Source organism: Rhinolophus sinicus, chromosome 5 (genome assembly GCF_057876585.1).
Source record: "Rhinolophus sinicus isolate RSI-liver-muscle chromosome 5, RSI-T2T, whole genome shotgun sequence".
In the NCBI taxonomy this organism is placed as follows: domain Eukaryota; kingdom Metazoa; phylum Chordata; class Mammalia; order Chiroptera; family Rhinolophidae; genus Rhinolophus; species Rhinolophus sinicus.
The window spans coordinates 89,285,545-89,306,059 of record NC_142505.1 but is presented as its reverse complement, the minus strand read 5'-3'; the positions used below and the strand labels follow the sequence as shown (position 1 = coordinate 89,306,059).

Sequence of the window (20,515 nt, the reverse complement as noted above, 5' to 3'; positions counted from 1 at the left end):
GCTTCTGCCCGGAGCTTCAGACTCACGCAGCCGACTGCCTATTTGACATTGCTACTTGGATATGGCCCAAGCATAGCTCTCTATGTTGGGCACCCGCAGGATATTGCATTTCATAAAATGGTGCTGCTGCTTTAAAAAAGAAAAGCTTTAAAACTACAGGAACTTAATGCTTAGAGATGCATTTAAACTATTTAAGAGGAAAAAGTCATAATATTGGTATCTTCCCTGAAGTAGTTCAGCATAAGTGGATGAAGCAAACAGCAAAAGATTAACACTGGTTCACTTCAGATGGTAAGTATGCAAGCGTTCATTACATTCTTCTATTTTTCTATAGGCTGGAAATTTTCCATTGAAAAAGGTGAAAAACAAAAACAAAACACAGGACTTAGTAGTGTCAAGGTCCCTTCCAGATGCACTATTGCATGAATGAATAACTATTTCTCTAATCCCCTTCTTGATGACGGCTGGAATTTGCAGAAAAAGTGTCCAAGTCATGACATGTGGGACATCCCCGACAGTCCTACCTTGATCATGACCCGTAGCCCTCAGCCCTGCCTTTCAAGAAACCATTGAGGGTTTCAAACCTCAATGTCCATACATACTTCCTCTGAAAAGACTCACAAACTCTGCTCACGACCATTTTCTGGCCCCCTTTCCATGATACCCTAGCCTCTTGCTCTTTTTCCTGAGGAAAAAATCTCCAGACCAAATGGCCAGGAAAGGTCAGCCATGAGGCTAAAAATAGGCAGAGCAGGTGGAAGCCCCCTCGTCACCTGCAGGGAGTGGGGAGGTAGGGCTAGGATCAATCATAAGGACACACCTACGCTGACCATCTGCTCTCACCAAGGGTTTCCTAGCGCTTGGCTGACCATGGGCAAGGGAGATGGAAACAATTGCCAGATATTTGCAAAACTCTGTCCTCTGGGCTTACTTTCCATGGGAAAGAGCCAACCGCCTCATGGGGACAACTGTCACCTCACAAATCCGAGGGCAGGGGTCTTCAAACTGATCACATCACTTTTCCACAATCCTCAAGGCATCGCTATAGAATGATGGAAGCCTCGTACATGAACAACCTTTCTAAGGAAATTTGGATAAAAATTTGTATGCTGCCTTTCAGACAGGCAAAAAAATTACAAGATAATACCCAATTCTAGGTGAATGTGAGGAAACAAGCCCTCTTGCATTCTCCTGGCAAGAGTATCAATTGGTGAGATCTCGTGGGAGAGCAATTTGGTAGTATGTGAAATATGCAAACCCTTTGTTCCATCAATCCCGCTCTAGGAAACTACCTACAGAAATATCAACTCCAGAGAGCAAGGTAGAAGTTATTCAGCAACTGTATTTATGAACAGTGAAAAGCTGAAAACAATCCAAGTATCTACCAAGGGGGGCAACGGTTAAATAAACCATAAACCTACCCTGGAAAGGAACTCTGTGCAGCTATTAAAGAGTATATATTTGAACTTGTTTGTCTATGCATAAAGGAACTCTGCAAAGATCCATAAAAAACTTAAAAGTGGTCACCTTAACTTTGGGGGTGGGAGTAGTAATTGGGTGGATGAAGGGCCAGGGTTGGGAAGATTTTTCTTTTTGCTGTATAATTTGGGATCTTTTAAAGCTTTTGAACCATGTAACTATGTCACCCATTCAAAATTTTAATTTAAAAAAAAATATTCTCTGCATATCTCTACCTGAAGCTTGCACCCAATGCAATGGTGCCAGCTTGGCTGTGATGCCAGCCTGTGAAGGCAGTCGTGATCCTTTTCCATGAGGCAGGGCCTCAGCCATCTGGAGAGAGGCCTCGCCATGTGATCCACACCTGCTTCCTGACACTACTGCTTATGGCACATGGTTCCCCTCCATCTCACTGCCCGTCCCATGGTAGTCACGAGAGCTGTTCACCAGCTAGTTCTGCTTTTCCCCCTCTGGACACATGGCAGATAGCACTCTATGGCCTCCTAGTCATTGGATGAAGCGATGGGATTAGTTCTGGCCCGTGAATTCTGGGAAGCAATAGATCTCATTTCTGGGCTGGAGCATTCGATTACCAGCATTAGACCCGACCCTCCCCCACCCTCCTCCCACCCCCCTACCCCCACCCCCCAGCTCTTTTTCCCTTTGCCACAATTACTAGCAATATTCCAGATGGTGGCTGCTGTCCCAGAGTGAGTCCCAGAGTGAGGATGATGCAAAGAGCCCCAAATCAACCCACAATGGAGCAAAAGGAAGGTATAAACCTTTGTGGTTTAAAGCCACTGAGAGTTGGGAGCTGCGTTTTTCTGCAGCAGAATCTAGCCTATTCTGACTGAGACATTCCTGAAGCAGTGCGAGCAGCACCACATGGAGGTGAGACCTTAACGGCCCGTGGCCTGGGTGTCCACGCCACAGGCCAGGGTGCTCACTGGTCACGGTACTCACACCACTGCCGCAATGGTGTCCTGGATCTCCCGCTGCAGCTCTGGGTCCTTCCGGTACGACTCCACCAGCTGCAAGGCCTGGTCGTAGTTGACACAGTAGACCTTATAGACTCGCTCCAACTCCTCTTGGAATTCCAAGAATAGGTTCCCTGATAGAGAAAAAGCAACAAGGAATTCACAAAGGCATGTTGCTATGTCCCGTTGCTTGGGACAGGGAAGTGGTGAGTGAGACAACTGAACGCTCCAGCTCTAGAGTGAGACTGTCAGGCTTAACCAGCTTTGTCACCCTGGGCAAGTTACCTCCTCTTCCTGCGTTTCCATTTGTTTGATTTTACTTTCATGAGGTTGCTGTAAAGATTAGGTGACAGAATGATGGCGCACTGTGAGTACTGAATAAACGGTAGCTATAGTTACAGCAATAATACCAATAATGCTCAGATTGGGACACTGCTTTACAGTTTACAAAATACACTCATGTTCTATCTTTACAATTACTGTGTGTGGCAAGTGCAACCACTAAGCCTCAGTTTACAAACACACGTTAGAGCACAGCACCGGAAGTTAGAAGCATGGGCTCAGAGAGAACTAGCACCAAGTCTCCAGCCAACCCTTTCCCAGTCCTGTAACCTGGGGCAAGCAGGTGACCCCTTGGACCTCCCTTTTCCCATCAATAGACTGGAATAAAAATAGTACTCACCTATTTTGTGGGAAGGATTAAATGAAATAATTCACGTAAAGCATTTGACACAAATTTCATTCACCAACTATTTACCAACTGCTCATTGACTATGTGCCAGGCACTCTTGTAAGCTCTGTGAACAACACAGAGCCATTGCCTTGTAGGGCTTACATTCTAGTGGGACAGACAGTCAATAAATAAATATAATACGTACGCCAGGCAATGATGAGTGCCTGAAATGAATTCAAAGCCAGAAAAAGAGGTAGAGGGTGGTAGGACATCTATTTAGGGAAGGCCTCTATGAAGACTGTTTCCTAGGGGGAGAGCAGCATTCCAGGCCTAGGGAAGGACAACTACAAAGGCCCGAAGGCATGTGAGCACCTGACATGTGGGCAACAGCAAGAAGGCAGGTGTGGCTGGAGCAGACAAAGCAAGGGCACAAAGCAGAGCGAATAAATAGGAAACTGAAGCCAGATCACGGAGGGCCTCAGAGGGAGCAGGTAAGGCGCGGTAAGGTGTTTGAATTGTATTCTAATGGTAGCAGGAAGCCACTAGAGGGTTCCGAGCAGAGATGCCAGGATCTGATTCCTGTCTCAAAAGGATCGCTCCAGGGCTCAATTGCAGCAGCACATACACTGATGTTAGAACAACATAGAGAAGATTAGCATGGTCCTTGCACGAGTAGCACATGCAAATTTGTGAAGTGGCCCGTATTTTTAAATCGGAAACTTATGAGATGGGGTATTTGTAGGGGAAGATGGAACGGGGTGGAAAGGATAATGGAATGGGATGGGGTAGCAGGAATGAGAGGGGAGCAATGCTTTGCTAAATATACCTTTCGGTATAGCACTGACTCTTGGAACCATGGTAGTATTTAACACACTTCCCCCTCAAAAAAAAAAAAAAAAAAATATATATATATATATATAATTAAAATGAACCAGGATGTGGAGGGGGAACCCCCAAATAGAATACAAACAATAGGAATGAACCTAAACCTGTAACAAATGTTTATGTTATTCAACATAACCACACTGAAGGGTGTAGGAAGAAACTAATGTAACTATTTTTACAGGTTAATAACTCTGAAACTACTTAGGTGTCTACTAACTTTGAGCAAGTAAGTAAATATATTGTAGATAATGACAGCCATTTCTCCCTGTTACAAATAACAAAAAAGAGAAGGTTCCAATGAATCTTGCTGGTGGAATTGGAGGTTTCAGCATGAACTCATGGGTTTAAATATACATATATAAATATAGATGGATAGATACATAAGGAAGTATAGATATGTGTATATGTATGTATTAGTATAGAAACATGTATTTCCCAGCTGTTAGCTGAGAGGGCCTAGGAACAATGACACCCCAGGAGAAATGAACGCATCTCTAGTCTAGAACTTGGTTGTCTAAATACCATTCTTCAAAGATACGAACCAGGATTCCTAGGAGAAATGGCTGATTCCAAGGACGAGGCTGGGAAATTACAAGATGAGCCTGGAACATCTTGTGGTGTCAGAAAGGAAGAAAGTGCACAGAAGTTATAGGAGGCATAATAAAAGGACACGGGTGCCAACCTGAAGCAGCTCCCTATGGCCAAAGCTGGTACAATTTGAGCAAGAAAATCAATCATGGTAGTACTGATTTCTGCCTCATAGAATCAAGTAAAATCCATGAGTCTGTATTGATATAAATAAATAATTGAACAAAGAAATGAATGGGAGAGAAAGGACAGTTCTTTCTTCTAGAACACTTACAATTCATAAATGTAGAAGGAATAAGGGAAATAGAAAACTACCATAGAATACTGATAACAATTATTGTAGGCAAGAACCATGGATGGATGCTAAAATTAATGGATGAAAGTTTGAGAAGAAACAGAAAATTTGCATAATATCAACGTTTCTCTTCACAAGCTATTTATTCATTACGAAGGGAGAAATAACTTTTTAGCGGAAAACCTAGAAGATACCACCTTCTGTCAGCAATGGAATCCAAGTTAACATTATTCTAATAAGATATGGTGACATCACGTGTTCCTGATATGATGCACTGAGGACATGACATAGGCTTTGATGTTCTTGCCAAAAATGTGTAACCTTAATTTAATAATGAAAATAATTTTAATATTATAAATCATATAAAATATAAAAGTTATTATAATACAAATTTATAAAGTATACATTCTTATATAAACTTTTATAAAGTAATTTTAGTTTTAATAATTGAAAACCTCAAATGGAAGGATAGTCTATAAACTTGAACTCTTCAGAAGTGTTAAGGTCACTACAGACAGAGACTGAAGAACTGTCACAGACTGAAGAAGAGTAACTGGCAACATTTCAATAAGGTCTTAGAGTTAAAGAGTGTTAATTTCCTTTTTTCAACAAGTGCACTATGGATACGTAAGATGTTAAAATTAAGGGAAGGTGGATGAAGGGTATATAGAAGCTCTCTATATTATTTTTGCAACTTTTCTATAAATCTAAAATTATTTCAAGATAAAAAGTGTAAAAAGAACCTTGAAGACATTATGCTAAATGAAATAAACCAGATACAAAAGGACAAATACTGTAGGATTCCACTTATATGAGGTCCCTAGAGTAGTCAGATTCACAGAGACAGGAAGTAGATTAGTGACTGGTCATTGTTTACCGGATACAAAGTTTCAGTTTAGGATGATGACAAAGTTTGGGAGATGGATGGTGGTGATGGTGGCACCACAATGTGAATGTACTTAATGCCACTGAATTGCACACTTAAAAATGGATACAATGGTGAATTTTATAAGTTATTATATATATATATAAAGTTTAAGAAAGGATTTTTAAAAACCCTGCCTACTAGGTTATACTAGCTTTATTCATAATTGCCAAAACTTGGAAACATCCAAGCTGGTAACTGGATAAATACACTGTATTATATTCATACAATGGAGTATTAGTCAGTGATTTTAAAAAAGAAATGAGAGACAGAGAAAAGACCATGTGAGGACACAGGAGGAAAAGGCAGCATTCACCTGCCAAGGAGAGAGGCCGCATTAGAAACCGAGCCTGTCAACATCTTGCTCTTGGACTTCCACACTCCACAATTGTGAGGAAGTGAATTTCTGTTGTTTAACAACAACAACAACAACAAAAATGAGATTTCAAGGCAGGAAAATACATGGAGGAACCTTAAATGCATATCGCCTGATAAAAAAAAGTCACTGTAAAGGCTACGTACTGTAGGATTCCAGCAATATGACATCCTGGAAAAGGCAGAACTATGGAGACAGTAAAAAGATCAGTGGTCTCCAGAGGTTGGGGGGGGTGGGTAGGAATGAACAGGCAGAGCACAGAGACTTTTTAGAGCAGGGAAACTGCATATCTAATGCTGTAACAGAGGATACGTGACCTTATGCAACAGTCTAAACCTACATAACTGCCCAACACAAAGAGTGAACCCAGTGAATACTAGAGATACCCATATTCATTCATCGATTATAATGAATATACCACACTAATGCAAGATGTTAACAATGGGAAACTCTGGGGGTGGGGAGGGAGTCCATGCGAGCGCTCTGTACTTTCTACCTACTTTTTCTGGAAACCTAAAAGTGCTCTGAAAAATAAAGTCTATTAGATCCACACTATGTTGAGACTAAACCAGGGGTCAAAAGTGGTAACGGGAATAGCCGTTCAAGGATGCTACAAATACTCAGGCAAGAGTATTTGGTTGTCCATCTGGAAGGAAGTGGTGAGGGTAAAGAGAAATGTATTAACCACAAAAGGGCAGGTGGGTAGCTATGGGCCACAAGAAGCCCAACTGGCCCTACTGCCTGCTGACCCTGTGGGCTGGACTACTGACCTGGACAAGGCCCCCCTTGGGACACATCGGATGGTGCCTAAACCAGTGAGGTCCAGTTCTCAGCATAGACTCCCACAGCGAGATTACCAGCCCAGGACCAAACCCCTTCCCCAGTGCTGGTCCAGCCAATCCTCAGAGAGAACTCCCTCAGGAGAAGCCCCCAGAACTAAGAGGAATGTGACCAGGACAGGTCACCCAAAACTGCCGGTAGGAAGAATCAACATGATAGGGAGATCAGCCAACTGCCGAGATGATCTCTGCTAACAGATAACTTGGGCGTAGCCTTGAAACCTAGGGCAGTTCCCACATTCTCCTCAACATGGGTGTTTCCACAAAAATGTGATTGATGCCAAAGAAACTTGTCGGATACCAGTACAGCCAGGGGCAGGGGCTTGTCAATAACTGAAGGGCAGACAAAAGCAAACTCCCAGAGAGCAGAGCTGTCAAAAGAGGTAGGACTGCCCAGGATACCACAGTAAAGACTTATTTCCTTTCCTCTTATCCGTCTCCAGTCACAGACTGTAAAGAGTCACAGCAGCAAAGAAGCTACTCCCCGCATCTAATGCGCACTCTACCTCTAGCTGGGATTAGTCAGAAAGAAGACAAAGGGGGGCAGGATGGTCAAGAGCTAGGACTCTAGAGTCTGAAAGAACTGGGTTCAAATCCTGATTCTGCCTTGTCAAGCTGTGTGACCCTGCGAAAATTACTTAACCTCTCTGAACCTCAGGTTTTTCTTTAGTAAGATGGGGACAATAATAATAAGTAATGGTGTTGTGAGAATGAAAATGGCTACCACATGTTAAGTACTCATACTCTCCATCTTGTAAAGCGATGGGGTAGGACTAGATATTATTTGAGGGTCCTGCCAGTGCTGGCATGCTATGTTTCAGGGATCCCAAACACCGACTCCCACTGAGCTGCATTTCTCTGGAACTCTGGAGACAGTTTGGCAACAACCACATGCCGAGGGCAGCTAACTCCATGGGGACCTAAGGCCGACGGCTGCCTCGTCTTTTGCTCACCAATTAGCTGGACTTGTTCCTCTTCCTTGGAGTCTGTCTCCTGTAAGTCCTGAAGTAATTTGCTGTTCACCTTGATGATGTCATCGATGTTTGAGAACAGGACATCCAAATCTCCCTGTGGCAGCTGGAAGGAACAAAGAAGTCACGGCAGGTAACTGGGAGGTCAGGAGAGGGACTTGATTTGCAGGCTTTGGAGGACAATCCAGAACACTTATACCCGCAGGGGCCCATCAGTCTTTGGAAGACTGCCCCAGCGGGATGTTTGCAAGCACTTGGAAATTTTACAATTTAGGTATTTCCCTTCCTCTACAAGGAGAGAGGAAGAAATGGGGCGCTCAGCATGGAAGGAAAGCTGAGCTGGGGTTTAATCCTAGGTCTACTATCATTTTTCTTCTCTCAGTTTCCCCATCTGTCATACAAGGGAGGGAAGTTAGACTTCTTTCCAGCTCTAACATAGTTGGTCCCTACCACCATGACCTTGAGGTGTATTCTGAACTCCAGTCCCTATTTGACTAGGCTATACCACTGTTTTTTAACAGGGCACTTTTTACATGCATCTTTCTACATATAGGAGATAGATGCGTAGAAAGATATGTAGAAAGATATTTGATGCACGATCAAATGGGAAAAGCTAACTATAGAAAAATATCCAGAGTATGTCCTTATTTTTTGTTAAAATATGTAACAATCTATATTTGTTTAATGCCTACAGAGAAAAATCCTAATTTCTGGAGAGTAAAATATGAGAGGACTTTTACCTTCCATATTATCTACTTTAGTATTTCATTCATTCAAGAAACACTAATTGAAGTCCATTGTTTATGTGTCAAGAACTGGGGTATATGGAATAAAATAGTCTTTCTCCTTATGGACCCTACATGCTAGAGGGTGCTTGAAATTTTATGGAGAGCGCCTGTATAACTTCTGAAATCAGGGGAAAAAAGGTATAAAAATGAACACTAAAATAGAAACCCATCATAGTGGTAACTCTCCATGTCAACCCCGCCCTGAAATGAGACAATTAGAATGTAGGTCAGTTTATCCAATCTGTTCTAAACTTGATAAAGGGCTATTTTATCCATTAGCTCATTTAATTCTGTGAGGTGACTATTCCTCTCCCCATTTAGCAGATGAATACACTAAGACTCCAAGGTCTTGCTGAAGGTTATATGGCCAATAAATGGATGTACGGGGCTTACATCCAGGCAACTTCACTTCCACCACACCTTCCCCTCCATCAAGCCTGCCCCAAAAACAGATGTCAGGTCTGGGAACCTGGGACCACACTGGCCCCTAGAAAGAGGGCTGTGTGTGGCTCCACCTGGGTACCTGCTGCAGGCGGCTCCTGATGTCCAAGGCACAGAGCTGGAGCGTGTTCACGTACGAGACCTCGCTGTGGATCAGCTCCCTGACAGCCAGCCTCTGATGGAGCGTCCATCTGTCCTCAGAGACCCGACTTTCTCCGTCTGGACTCTCTGTCCTGGGCTCATCAGCCCCATGATTGGCCATGTCAGTAGGTTCTGGGGAAGGCAAACACCCTGACTCATTTCCAGAAGCTCTACTGGGTGGGACATGCTGTCTCTAATCCAAAGACAACTATTCATTAAGCGGCCTAAAAACATCTTTAATGCATACAGTGTCAAGATGAACTGTGTATTAGTCTTCGTGGGCAGTATCTGAACAACCTTAAAAGAACCTTAAAAGAACACGGATCAGAAAATTGTTGACATTTTAAATTCATTTCCCAGGATTCAGACAATGTGCTTGCCTGGCTTTTCTTCTTGACCCAGATTTCTTTATCTGGTTCAGTTGAGTCAGTCTCTCCCTCCCTCTTTTCCTCCCTCCCAGTTGGCTCCCTCCTCCCCCCGCAAATACCCTAGTCAGACCATACTACCTGTCCCCTGAGCTATTGCCACAGCCTCCAGGATCATCTTCCCAAATCCAAACCCCTCTCCTCCCGGCTGCCACGCACCCCATTCATCCTGGACATGCTTCCAGTTTAAACTTCCTGAAAGAAAGCTTGTGACTCTGGGAGTCCCTACTGTGAGATGCCCCCTGCAGCTTCGTGGTCCAGCTCCAACCTTCATCTTCCCCTTCCCAGACACACTCCAGTAATAAGAGAGTCACGGGCTTGTCTCCATACCTGCATGGTCACTTCCTGCCTCTGTGTTTTTGCACCTGCTCTGCCCCCTCCCAAGTCTCTATCCTCCAACATTCATCTCCTCTAAGGCCTTTCCTGATCCTCCCAGCCAGAGGCCCTTTTCTTCTGTATCTCTAAGTTTTCAAAGTACAAGTGTTGATGAGATTGTGGGAGAATGGGAAGTCTCATATACTGACATGATAATGTTGCAGACACTCTAAAGGGTAATTTGGCAAGCCCTAGAAAAGTTAAAAATGCACCCACTGTTAGGCCAAGGAGTTCTAGTCCGAGATGTGTCCTGACTTCATGAAACTTCTCCACACATACGCAAGGAATGTAGATAAGAATGTTCACTATTGCACTTTTGATAATAAATAGAAACAACCTAAATGCCCCAAGGAGAGTGGGTAAATAACTTGTGGCATAGCCATGTAACAGAATCCTGAACAACAGTGAAAATTAATAAGTTATATATTGATGTATCAACATCGATATCTTCACAAACATTGTAAAGGGGAAAAAACAAAAAAAAACAAAAACCAAGTCTCAGAAGGGTACATAGGGTATGATACTATTTTTTTAAGTTTAAAATATGTAAAACAGTGCTAGATATTGTTTCGGGATACATACATAGGTAACACAGGTATTAAAACTTTTGTGGACGTGATTAGCAATAAATTCAGGATAGTAGTGACCTCTGGAAAAGGTGGTAGAGGAATGGAATTGGGGAGGTATCAAAGGAGACTTAACAGTATCTGAGGCATTTTTTGTTTACTTTTACTTTTAAGATTATTATAGACATATGCAATGGTAAAAATAGTACAGAGGTCCCATGTGCGCTTTCACCAATTTTTCCATCATGCAAAACTACAGCACAATATCACAACCAGGATAACCAGGAATCTGCTCTCCATTTCTGTAATCTTGTCCATTCAAGAATTATGTAAATCATACGTATGTATATATAAGCCATACAGTATGGATGGAGCCTTTGGGGACTGACTTTATTGAATCAGCATAATTCCCTGGAGATTTCACGTTAAGCTGTTGGCAGGCATCAATCATTGCCTCCTTTTTATTGCTAAACATCTGATGTTTTATTTGCTTAAAAAGATACTGAAGCAAATATGGCAAAAAAAAACACGTTCGAATTAAATAAAGCTAGGTGGTAAGGTCATGGGAATTTGCTGTATTTTTTATTGTTCTTTTCTGGATGGTTAAAATATTTCCTAGCATTTATAGTGCATTGCATCCCATTCAATCTTACACTCAGGTTATTTATTGCTATGCCTCATCTTCCTTGCTAGACACTAAGCTCTCAGAGGCAAGATGAGCACCGATTCATCTTGTATCCTCCTCTGTGCCCCCCAATACTGATGATGACTACATAATTGTATATGTTAATGGTCCTTTTGGATGTATTAGTAGAAGCTTCTGTCCTGGGCCATAAGCACTGACTCAGGGACCAGACAATATGTAAACTGAGTGTTTGGGGAGAGCGAGGTTGTCCAAAAGGCAAAGAGCCCAGAAAGATCCCAGAATGCATCTGTCTATTGCACAGCTCTATTCCAGCTCCCGAACGCTGCCTAGGGTCTGCTGACCTGTCCCTGGCTTAAATTGCTGACGTTCACCACCCGGTACATAACTTCTCTAGAAAGATCCCAATAGGATTTCAGGAGAGCTACTCAGGTCCCACTACTCCCACTTGTTGCTAAACAAGCAAAAAGCCTAAGTAATACTTTATAGGGGGCTGCTAAATAGTTAAAGTAGCACTAATTTGTACTCAGGTTAATTGCAATCTAGACCTCCAAGCAGCCCTGGAAAAACCTCTCTGTAGCAGCATTTTGTTATCTCTTAGGGTATAGCACATGTAATGGAATGAAATACATTTTTTTTCTTAAAAAATATTACATATTATTTGGCAATGAAAAGGAAATACTGATATGTGATACAACATGGATGAATCTTGAAATCATTATGCTAAGTGAAAGCAATCAGTCAGAAAGGGCCACCTATGATTTCACTTATATGAAATGTCCAGAATAGGCAAATCTATAGAAAAAGAAAGTATAGTAGTGGTTTCTAGGTTGAAGGGATAGAGGCTTAGAGTCTGGTAGCTACTGGGTGCAGTGTTTCTTTTGGGGATGACGAAAATATTCTAAATTTGTTGTGATGATGGTTGCACAAGTCAGTGACTATGCTAAAAACCATTAATTTGTACACTTTAAATGGGTGAACTATAAGATGTGAATTAAATAAAGCTGTTACTGCTTTATTTCTCTGCTAGCAAGGATGCGGAGAAACTGAATCTCTCATACATTGCTGGTGGGGATGTAAAATGGTACAGTCACTCCAGAAAACAGTTTGTCAGTTTCTTTAAAAACTAAACACACACTTACCAGCAATCATACCCCAAGCCTTCTATTCCTGAAAACTTATGTCCATACAAACACCTGTTCATGAATGTTCCTAGAAGGTCTATTTGTAATAGCCAAAAACTGTCAACAGCCAAAACATTGTTTTCGTAGGTGACTTTAGTATGTGAATGGTTAAAAAAACAAAGTGAAACAAAGCTGGGGTACATCCAGTATCACTGAATACTCAGAATTAAAAAGGAATTAACTATTGATACACTGCAATAATGTGGATGGTTCTTGAAGGTATCACAGTGCCTGAAACAAACCAATCTAAGGTTCCATACTGTGTGATCCCATTTATATAACATACAAAATTACAGAGACAGAGAACAGAGCAGTGGCCACCTAGTTAGGGATGAGGGTGAAGGGCAGGTGCATGTCACTATAAAGGAATAGCACTGGGGAACTTTGTGGTGATAGAATGAATAGATCTATTATCTCAATTGAGGTGGTGGTTACACAAATCTACACATGTAATAAAATGGCATAGAACAATCATACACATAGATTATACCAATGCTAATTCCCTGGTTTCGATATTGTGCTATATTTAAATAAGCTGTAACCATTGAAGGAAGCTAGTGAAAGGTACACAGAACCTATCTGTACTATCCTTGCAAATTTATGTTGATCTATAATGATTTCAAAATAAAAAGTTAAAAACAAACAACATAGTAGATAGCATACGTGATCCACTATCTTTGCAACGCTCTCAGGGCAAATGCGGCTTAAAAGCCTGGAAGAGCACGCTGGGTGCCCGTATTCCATTTCCTGGTCTTCTGTGATAAGGAGGCTTGTCTTGGAGAACACACTGCAGGATACCTGGCTTTCCTTATAATCCAATCCATGCTCAGTCCTGAGATCTCTTTGATGCCCCATGACAGGCAATTAAGAACTCAAATCAGTCTAGTATATAGTCCGTGCTAAAAAAAAAAAAAATTACCTATTGAATATTCTGCAGCAATTGCTTCTGATTCTAGGTTGGGATAAAACAATTAATTGCCTTCCCTCTCTTCTCCTCTGTCCACACTGGCACAGGGGAATCTGGACATTCACATATTCACTCAACAAATATTTGGAGCAGCAACTTAATGCCAAGCATTTTCCTGGATTTGGAGGATACAATGATCAAGAAAAAAGGATAGGGCATTTCAAATATCTGGTTATTTGCTCTAAGTTTCATTCCTCTAAAAGCAGAAGATCTAAGTAAATGTTACAGACATCCCGATTATTCCATCCCTTTCAAGACAGAAGAAGTAACAAGGGGAAATGAGAATATGAATCTACTTCTGACCAATCGGAAGAACTGGAGAAATGGAAGCAAGCAGATCAGTGGGGGGAAGTGAAAGCATCATCTTCAAGTTCTTTCAGACGGTTCTTTCAGAACTGTCATGGCAGGGAAAGTTGAACGTCCATCATCCTCCCACCTCAAGTTTTAGAGGAGAGTCAGTTTGAACATTTAAGGGGGGGAAAAGGCAGTCAAGAGTAAAACCTCTGGTCTGAGACTGTGGAGATTAGGGAAGGCTGTGAAAGGTGAAGTTCAAGCACGGTGACAGCAAAAGACCCTGTAGAAGAATAAAGAAAGGAAACACCTATAGAAACAAGAGTGGCCACAGAGGGATCCTAGCTAATGAGCCTGGTTTATAAAGATACACTAGTCAGAGGACAGGGTCCTATATGAAAGAGCTTCTAGAACTCTCAAATCCAGAAGAATCTGCGATGAACAAAATGGTAAGAAGAACCTCCAAAGCTCTGCCCCTACTATGACCGCCAACTATATTTTAAGATTCATGTTCAGAAAAAGCAAGAAATAGGTACCCTATTTAATGGCTTTGTTTCCTCTTCTTAGCCCTAAAGAGTGACTGCAGGAAGTACTGTAAAGTTTTGGAGTCCAGATCCTGGAGCCAGAAAACTTGATTTCAAATTCTGATTCTGCGATCAAATTCTGATTCTGGCTTTCCTGGGGTAATTATATACCCTTCCTGAAGATTAAATAATCCATGTAAAATGTCTGACACTGCCTGGTGCACTGTAAGCTCTCAATAATTAGTAGCTGTTGTTTTTGTCACTATTATTTTTAAACTGGAAACAGGAACATTACCACGAATCGGAGGAAGAAGTTGTCTAAGGACACGTGGCTGATCACACGCAAGCAAATGGCGAGAACAGGTAATCAGAACTATACACCAGAGCCTGACTGAGAATGCAGCTAACACCAAAGAAATGGAGCGGAGAGATGGAGAGACCGTGAGACTGAGCCCTGATGGCATTACTCAATCCAGTCATGACGGACTCTGATTCTCTTTGGATTTTTTTTCAGGAGCTAATATATTTTCATTCCCCACCCTGCTTTGACACTTTGACTTAAGCCACACTGAGTTGGGTGTCTGCCACCTGATTAAAACAGATGGTCAGCCCTTGGAAAGGGAAACAGAGATCACATGGAGCCAGCATAGGTTAACAACAACAAAAAACAGGACATGCCAGACTATCTTCATTCCCTTACTTAAAGTTAACGAGATCAGTAGATCAAGGGAGTGCTGTAGGCTAATGTAACTAAACGAGCAATGTGTTGACGTTAATCTCTCGTGACATCCTTACAAATAAGGACTAAGATGTGGAGGTGGTGGGAGTCAGTAGGACAATAACATGGACTGAAAACTGATACAGCTACCTAATCCAAAGAGCGTGGATGAGTGTCAACCTCTGGGATCTGCTCTGTCTTATTAAGGATATCCATTAGTTCTTTCAGTGCTTTCCATTTCTAAGACCACCTGAGTGTAAACCCCTTCCACCTTTCTCCTGGAGCAGCACAACAGCCTCCTGACTTTCCGATGCACAGCCCCAAACGGAGTGGTCATTCACAACATGAAACTGACTGCTTTACTTCCCTGGTCCACTCCCATCCCCCTTCCAAAGCACCACTCCTTTCCCCCAATTGTTATTTTTCTTCTTCTATTTGTTTTACTGGTTCATTCAAGAGTATAAGCTCCACAAGAGCAAGAATCATGTCTCTCTTATTCATCAACACATTACCTAGTGTCTACTCTAGATCTAACACATAGTAGGTGCTCAGTTAGTTGAATGAATGAATGAATGAGTGAATGACATGGATGAACACTGGCAGAATAATGATCAAACAGCCAGTGACACTATTACAAGTGCAGTTAGATTAACACGATCATGTACAACTCTAGGAAGCCACCAAAAAGTTTGAGGTCAGGTAATAGATAGCAACTCCTCTTCAATTTTATATAAATGGAATTATACAGCATGTATTCTTTTTTTGTGTCTGGTTTCTTCTATAAAAATTGTTTTGAGATCCCTCCATGCTGTAGTATGCATCAATAATTCATTACTTTTTATTGTTGAGCAGTATTTTATCATATGGATATACCAGTTTGTTTAGCTGTACACTGGCTAAATTTCTCTGTTACGATAAAGTTGGACCTAGGAATTAAATGTCTGGAACACATGATAGGTGTATATTTAACTTTTTCAGAAAATGTCAACGGATGACCGATTAACTCAGTTGGTTAGAGCGCGGTGCTCTTAACAACAAGGTTGTTGGTTCGATCCCCACATGGGCCAGTGTGAGCAGCGCCCTCCACAACTAGATTGAGACAACTACTTGATTTGGAGCTGATGGGTCCTGGAAAAACACACTTAAATAAATAAAAAGTTAAAAAAAAAAAAAGAAAGAAAATGTCAAACTTCTTCAAAGTGGTTGAGTCATTTTATATGCCCACCAACAGTGTGTAAGAGTTTTAGTTCCTCTACAACCTCATCAACACTTGGTGTATTCTAATTTTAGCCATGCTAATAGGTATGAAGCGATACCTCATTGTGGTTTGAAGGTGTATTTCCCCAATGATTAATGATCTTGAGCATCTTTTCAAGTACTTATTTGCTACCCTTGTTGGACATCATGGATCATTTGTTTGTTTGTTTGTTGAAATTACAAGAGGTTCTTGCTCATTACATTACTAGACGAACCATACAGAAATTCATAAAGAATGAATAGCTCCCATTACCAATCCCCAACACATACATAAGCTACCAAAGGTACATAAGAATAACCAGGAGCACTTATTAAGGCATGCACATTTTAGCCCCACTCTGAAAGATTCTGGTTCAGTAGGTCAGAGATGGTGCATTTTTAACAAGCCCTAGGTGATTCTTTTTTTCTTTGTCTTTTTTTTTTTTTTTTTTTGGAGGGGCAAAGATTTTTATTAAAGCAAAAGTACAGCTCTCTTGCAAGAGGGAGTACCCGAAACTGGGATGCCCTGCCCCTACGTGATTCTGATGCAAACAGTCTGTAGATCATTTCTTGAGAAATTCTGCTCTTAAACTTCTCCTACGTAAGAATGGTTGAAGGAATTACGGCGGTGCAACTGGAGGGGAAACATACGCAGGAGTGAACGGATTGCCTTCAAATAAGGAAGAGCTTATGCCTGAGTGAGTGAGCTCGTTTGCTATGTTGTACCATGAAGCTTCTAAAGTTTGGAACCTAAAAGTCAAATTGGAAAAAACTTTCTGAGAGTTACTGTGAAACAAAATCAGGCCACAGATCCAGGAAGGGACTTTGACTTGCCAAAGTCACCGGGCTGCAGAAAAAAAGAATTTCTTTGGGTTGAAAATGACTGATTGGGAGTAAGGTAGAGAGAGGACAAGCGAAATCCCAGACACACACATACACATTCATTCATTCTCATTCTCTCTCTCTCTCTCTCCCCCCATCCTCACCCCCCCCCCCCAAGGAAAAACTCTCCTTTTATAAATACATGGAGAGGAATGTAACCCATCAGACAGGTAGTATGTGTCTTAACCCAAATTAAATAGCAGCTATTTGCCCTAAGCCATATTTCCTTGGCTCTATTTGCAAGGCCTAAAATGGTAGAGAAAAGAGAAAACACAGTCTTTTGTAAGAGCAGTCCTTTTTATAGATAAGTAGATCTGTCCAGACCCTGTCGCAACAATTTGGGGTCCATAGATTTTTAAATTCTTAAGCTTGTCGATAAACAAGCAATAGGCTTTGGAAAATCAAGGTCAACAAATGCCATTTTGCTTCAGTTGCAGCACCCAAAGACATCCCCCTTCATCAGTTAAATAAAAAGCCATTTATTTGATCTAGAGCAGAATCAACCAAAGCACTGTTTACCACAGTAAGCTGCTGATCCAAGAGGGACGTGAGCCAACTGCCAGCAACTCCTGTACCCTGGCAGAAACTCAGCTGAGCCTTCATCACTGGGTACGACTGGGTGTTGCCCAGGTTCCCACGTACGTCTTCCTCTTTCCTTTCATTTAAAAACAAACCATACAGGTGCTGGCTCCTCTCAAAAGACGCAAATGAGGCCCAATAAACAGTCCTTGTTAGAATGCCTGATAGTTTTGTTTTGTTGTGTTTTTTTGTTTGATTCTTGAATGTCTGGTAGTTTCTACTTTCAGCAGTTGATCAAATATTGAATGTAGTGTATTATTCTAAATAAGGGCACTCTAATTTAGATTACTATCACCAAAGTAAGTCATTATAGGGTTGACTTTATATTTGCAGATTTATAACTTTTTAAATTTTGTTTTATTTCAGGTACCGCCCAGTTTCTTCCAGGTCACCACCCTTTCCAACTGGCACAGCTATGAGTCACTGGGTTACAAGCACTTTTACTGAGCACTTACTATGTGCCAGGATACATATTCTTAAGTCTGAAAATAGCCTGAAGGATGAAGCAGGCAATCCTATCTCCATTGTACAAAGAAAACTGGGCCTTGGAGAGAGTAAGCTATGTGTCCAAGGTCATACAGCTGGTGGCACCAGGACGCTGTCTGGACTCACTCTTTCACCAGCTTCTTCCTTTTAAAAGAGCAAATAAAGTGCTCTGAAATGGCACAGCCTGAGTGCCAGACTTCTGTCATTCCGGATAGCAGGAATGCTTCGTGTCAAACCTGAAACTGTTATGTGTGAACCCCTCTGTGGGGAGGGGACCCAGATTTCTAAGGGGTCAGTGAGCCCAACAAGGTTAAGAACCAGTGCCGGGGGAGGGCTGTCAGCTTTTCCATCACCCCTAAGGTGCAGGCGCTGACTGGGTAGGGAGCACTGTAGCAAAGCCTGACCTTCTGGCTTCCACTCTTAGCCTTGGCACTAATTTTCTGAGGACCCTTGGCCAAGGCAGCTCACCTTATGGACCACAGATTTCCGTTCTCTTCTCCCTGGCCTTGACTGTCTATAATTAGACTTCCCTTGGCAAGGATTCTTTAGCATTGTTCGATTATTCCACTGTTTTAACATACGGATTCTTACTAGAAGTCTCCCCAAGTCCTATAGTGAGGTAGGCAGGTTTAAACAGACACAAGGAATAACTAGTTTTTACTAGACCAGCTTACCTCCCTGGGCCGCAGTTTGCCACCTGTAAAACGACTCCGTTGGGTCACATGGATCAGGTCGCTTTCATTCCCTAAGGCTCAAGACACAAAGCTGGCTACCAAACAGCATGGGACCTGGCGTCATCGCTCCCGCACTCCCCCACTCGTCTTTTCGGACCTGACAGCAGCTGTTTTCCCCGCGCCCCTCCCCCGCCCTGTGTCCTGCTAGGCGGACTCACCGCTCTTGCTAGGTGCGCGTGCTCTAGCTCAGAGCTCGGCCGCCCCGCGACTGCCCAGCCAGGGCAGGAGAGGCGCCGGGCTCCCGGGACCCGCACCACGCCGGGCCTCTGCTCAGCGGTCCCCACGGAGGGCGTGGGTGGGCGCGGCTCTGCCCACGCTGTGTGCGTGCGTCAAGAAGGGTTTGCGAGGTTTCCAGCCTTTGTTAATTGTCTATCTGGAGCCAGGTTGTTTTCCACTCGCAGCAGCGCAGTAACAGCAAGGCCCTGAGCTGGCCCGCAGCCAGCGGCGTGAAATTGCCAAGTGGGTGTTAGCGCCACACCCAGGGACACACCCACCCGTGGCTTCTCGTTAAGCAGCTTTCTGGTTTGGGCTCCTCACCCAGAAAACAGGGGCCAGCACTTAAGCCCCCGGGGGTGTGGGGGGGGTGTTGACGTCTGATCATTGGATATCTGTGCTCCGGCCCAAATCAATAAACTTTAGGGCTGGACATTGATTTAATTCTGCGTGTGGGCTACCCCGTACCTCTGGGTTCTTGTCCCAGCTTTCCTGGGCGCCCTCTGCGCAATCTGAGACAAATCTGCCAGTCTCCCTACACCCGTTTCCTTTTCTATGTGGAGGAGTATGTCCCTTCTCTCACTACTGTGAGTGGGTCACTGTTCTAGGCACTAAGGATTCAGCAGGCCACCCGACAGACAAGTTCCTGGGTGGGTCAGACATCAAATACACAACTGACAGTGATAATTACTATGAAAAGTATGGAAAGTTTCATATCAGGGCCACCAAACCTTCTTTGTGGAATCACAGACTAGGTTGATTTTTCTAAATCCTCCCAGTTCTAACATTCATTCTTAATCTCATAATTAGAGCTTATTATTTATTATTAGTGATAAAGTGGTACTAATATTGCTTACTAAATGCCAGGTACTATACTAAACATTTTACTTGTATTTTTTTATTTATCTCATTCACAACATCTCTAAGAAATAGGAAAGCTGCTGCTGCTATTGTTATTATCCTCATTTTAGAGAGAAAAACAGGCTAGAGAAATGAGAGTAACTTGCCTATACAGCTCAATAACAGGACCAGTATTCAAATCCAGACCGAGGCCTCACGGTGCTTAACCACTACTCTACATCCACAAAAATACGGAGACCGAGTGGTGGTGTGTCTTGAATGCAAAGGATAAGAACAATGGAAGAGGAGGGGGTGGTTTTAACCTGTAGAGGAGAAAAGCAAAGGAAGGGAGAGCTTTCCTCAAGAGCTGTCCATGGATTGGACTTAACCATATGACCTTAGAGGTCACTACGGTAGCTTAGGGAAAGCTGTAGGGAGACACACTGCAAACAGGTAAGGAGGAACTTCTCTAATAACCAGAGCATTTCAAAAATG

General features: G+C 42.6%; 1 protein-coding gene and 1 non-coding gene across 5 annotated transcripts in view; one reads left to right on the top strand and one right to left on the bottom strand.

Annotated features, from left to right (window-relative positions):
• Positions 1–19,398, bottom strand: part of ARHGEF37 (Rho guanine nucleotide exchange factor 37) — a 36,165-nt gene extending 16,767 nt beyond the window's left edge. For 2 of the 4 annotated variants that reach the window (XM_074313743.2, XM_074313747.2), the window contains exons 1-4: positions 19,126–19,398; positions 9,299–9,489; positions 7,970–8,093; positions 2,422–2,569 (exon numbers count right to left, since the gene is read on the bottom strand). In XM_074313743.2, the coding sequence (XP_074169844.2) occupies positions 2,422–2,569; positions 7,970–8,093; positions 9,299–9,478 (452 nt within the window). In that variant the 5' untranslated portion in view covers positions 9,479–9,489; positions 19,126–19,398. Of the gene's footprint in view, positions 1–2,421; positions 2,570–7,969; positions 8,094–9,298; positions 9,490–18,907; positions 18,985–19,125 lie in introns of all 4 variants that reach the window. The other 2 variants (XM_074313745.2, XM_074313744.2) reach the window with 2 other exon arrangements.
• Positions 3,710–3,817, top strand: LOC141567419 (U6 spliceosomal RNA). Its single transcript, XR_012490001.1, has one exon. It is a non-coding gene; the product is annotated as a U6 spliceosomal RNA (small nuclear RNA).
• Positions 19,399–20,515: the final 1,117 nt, after the last annotated feature.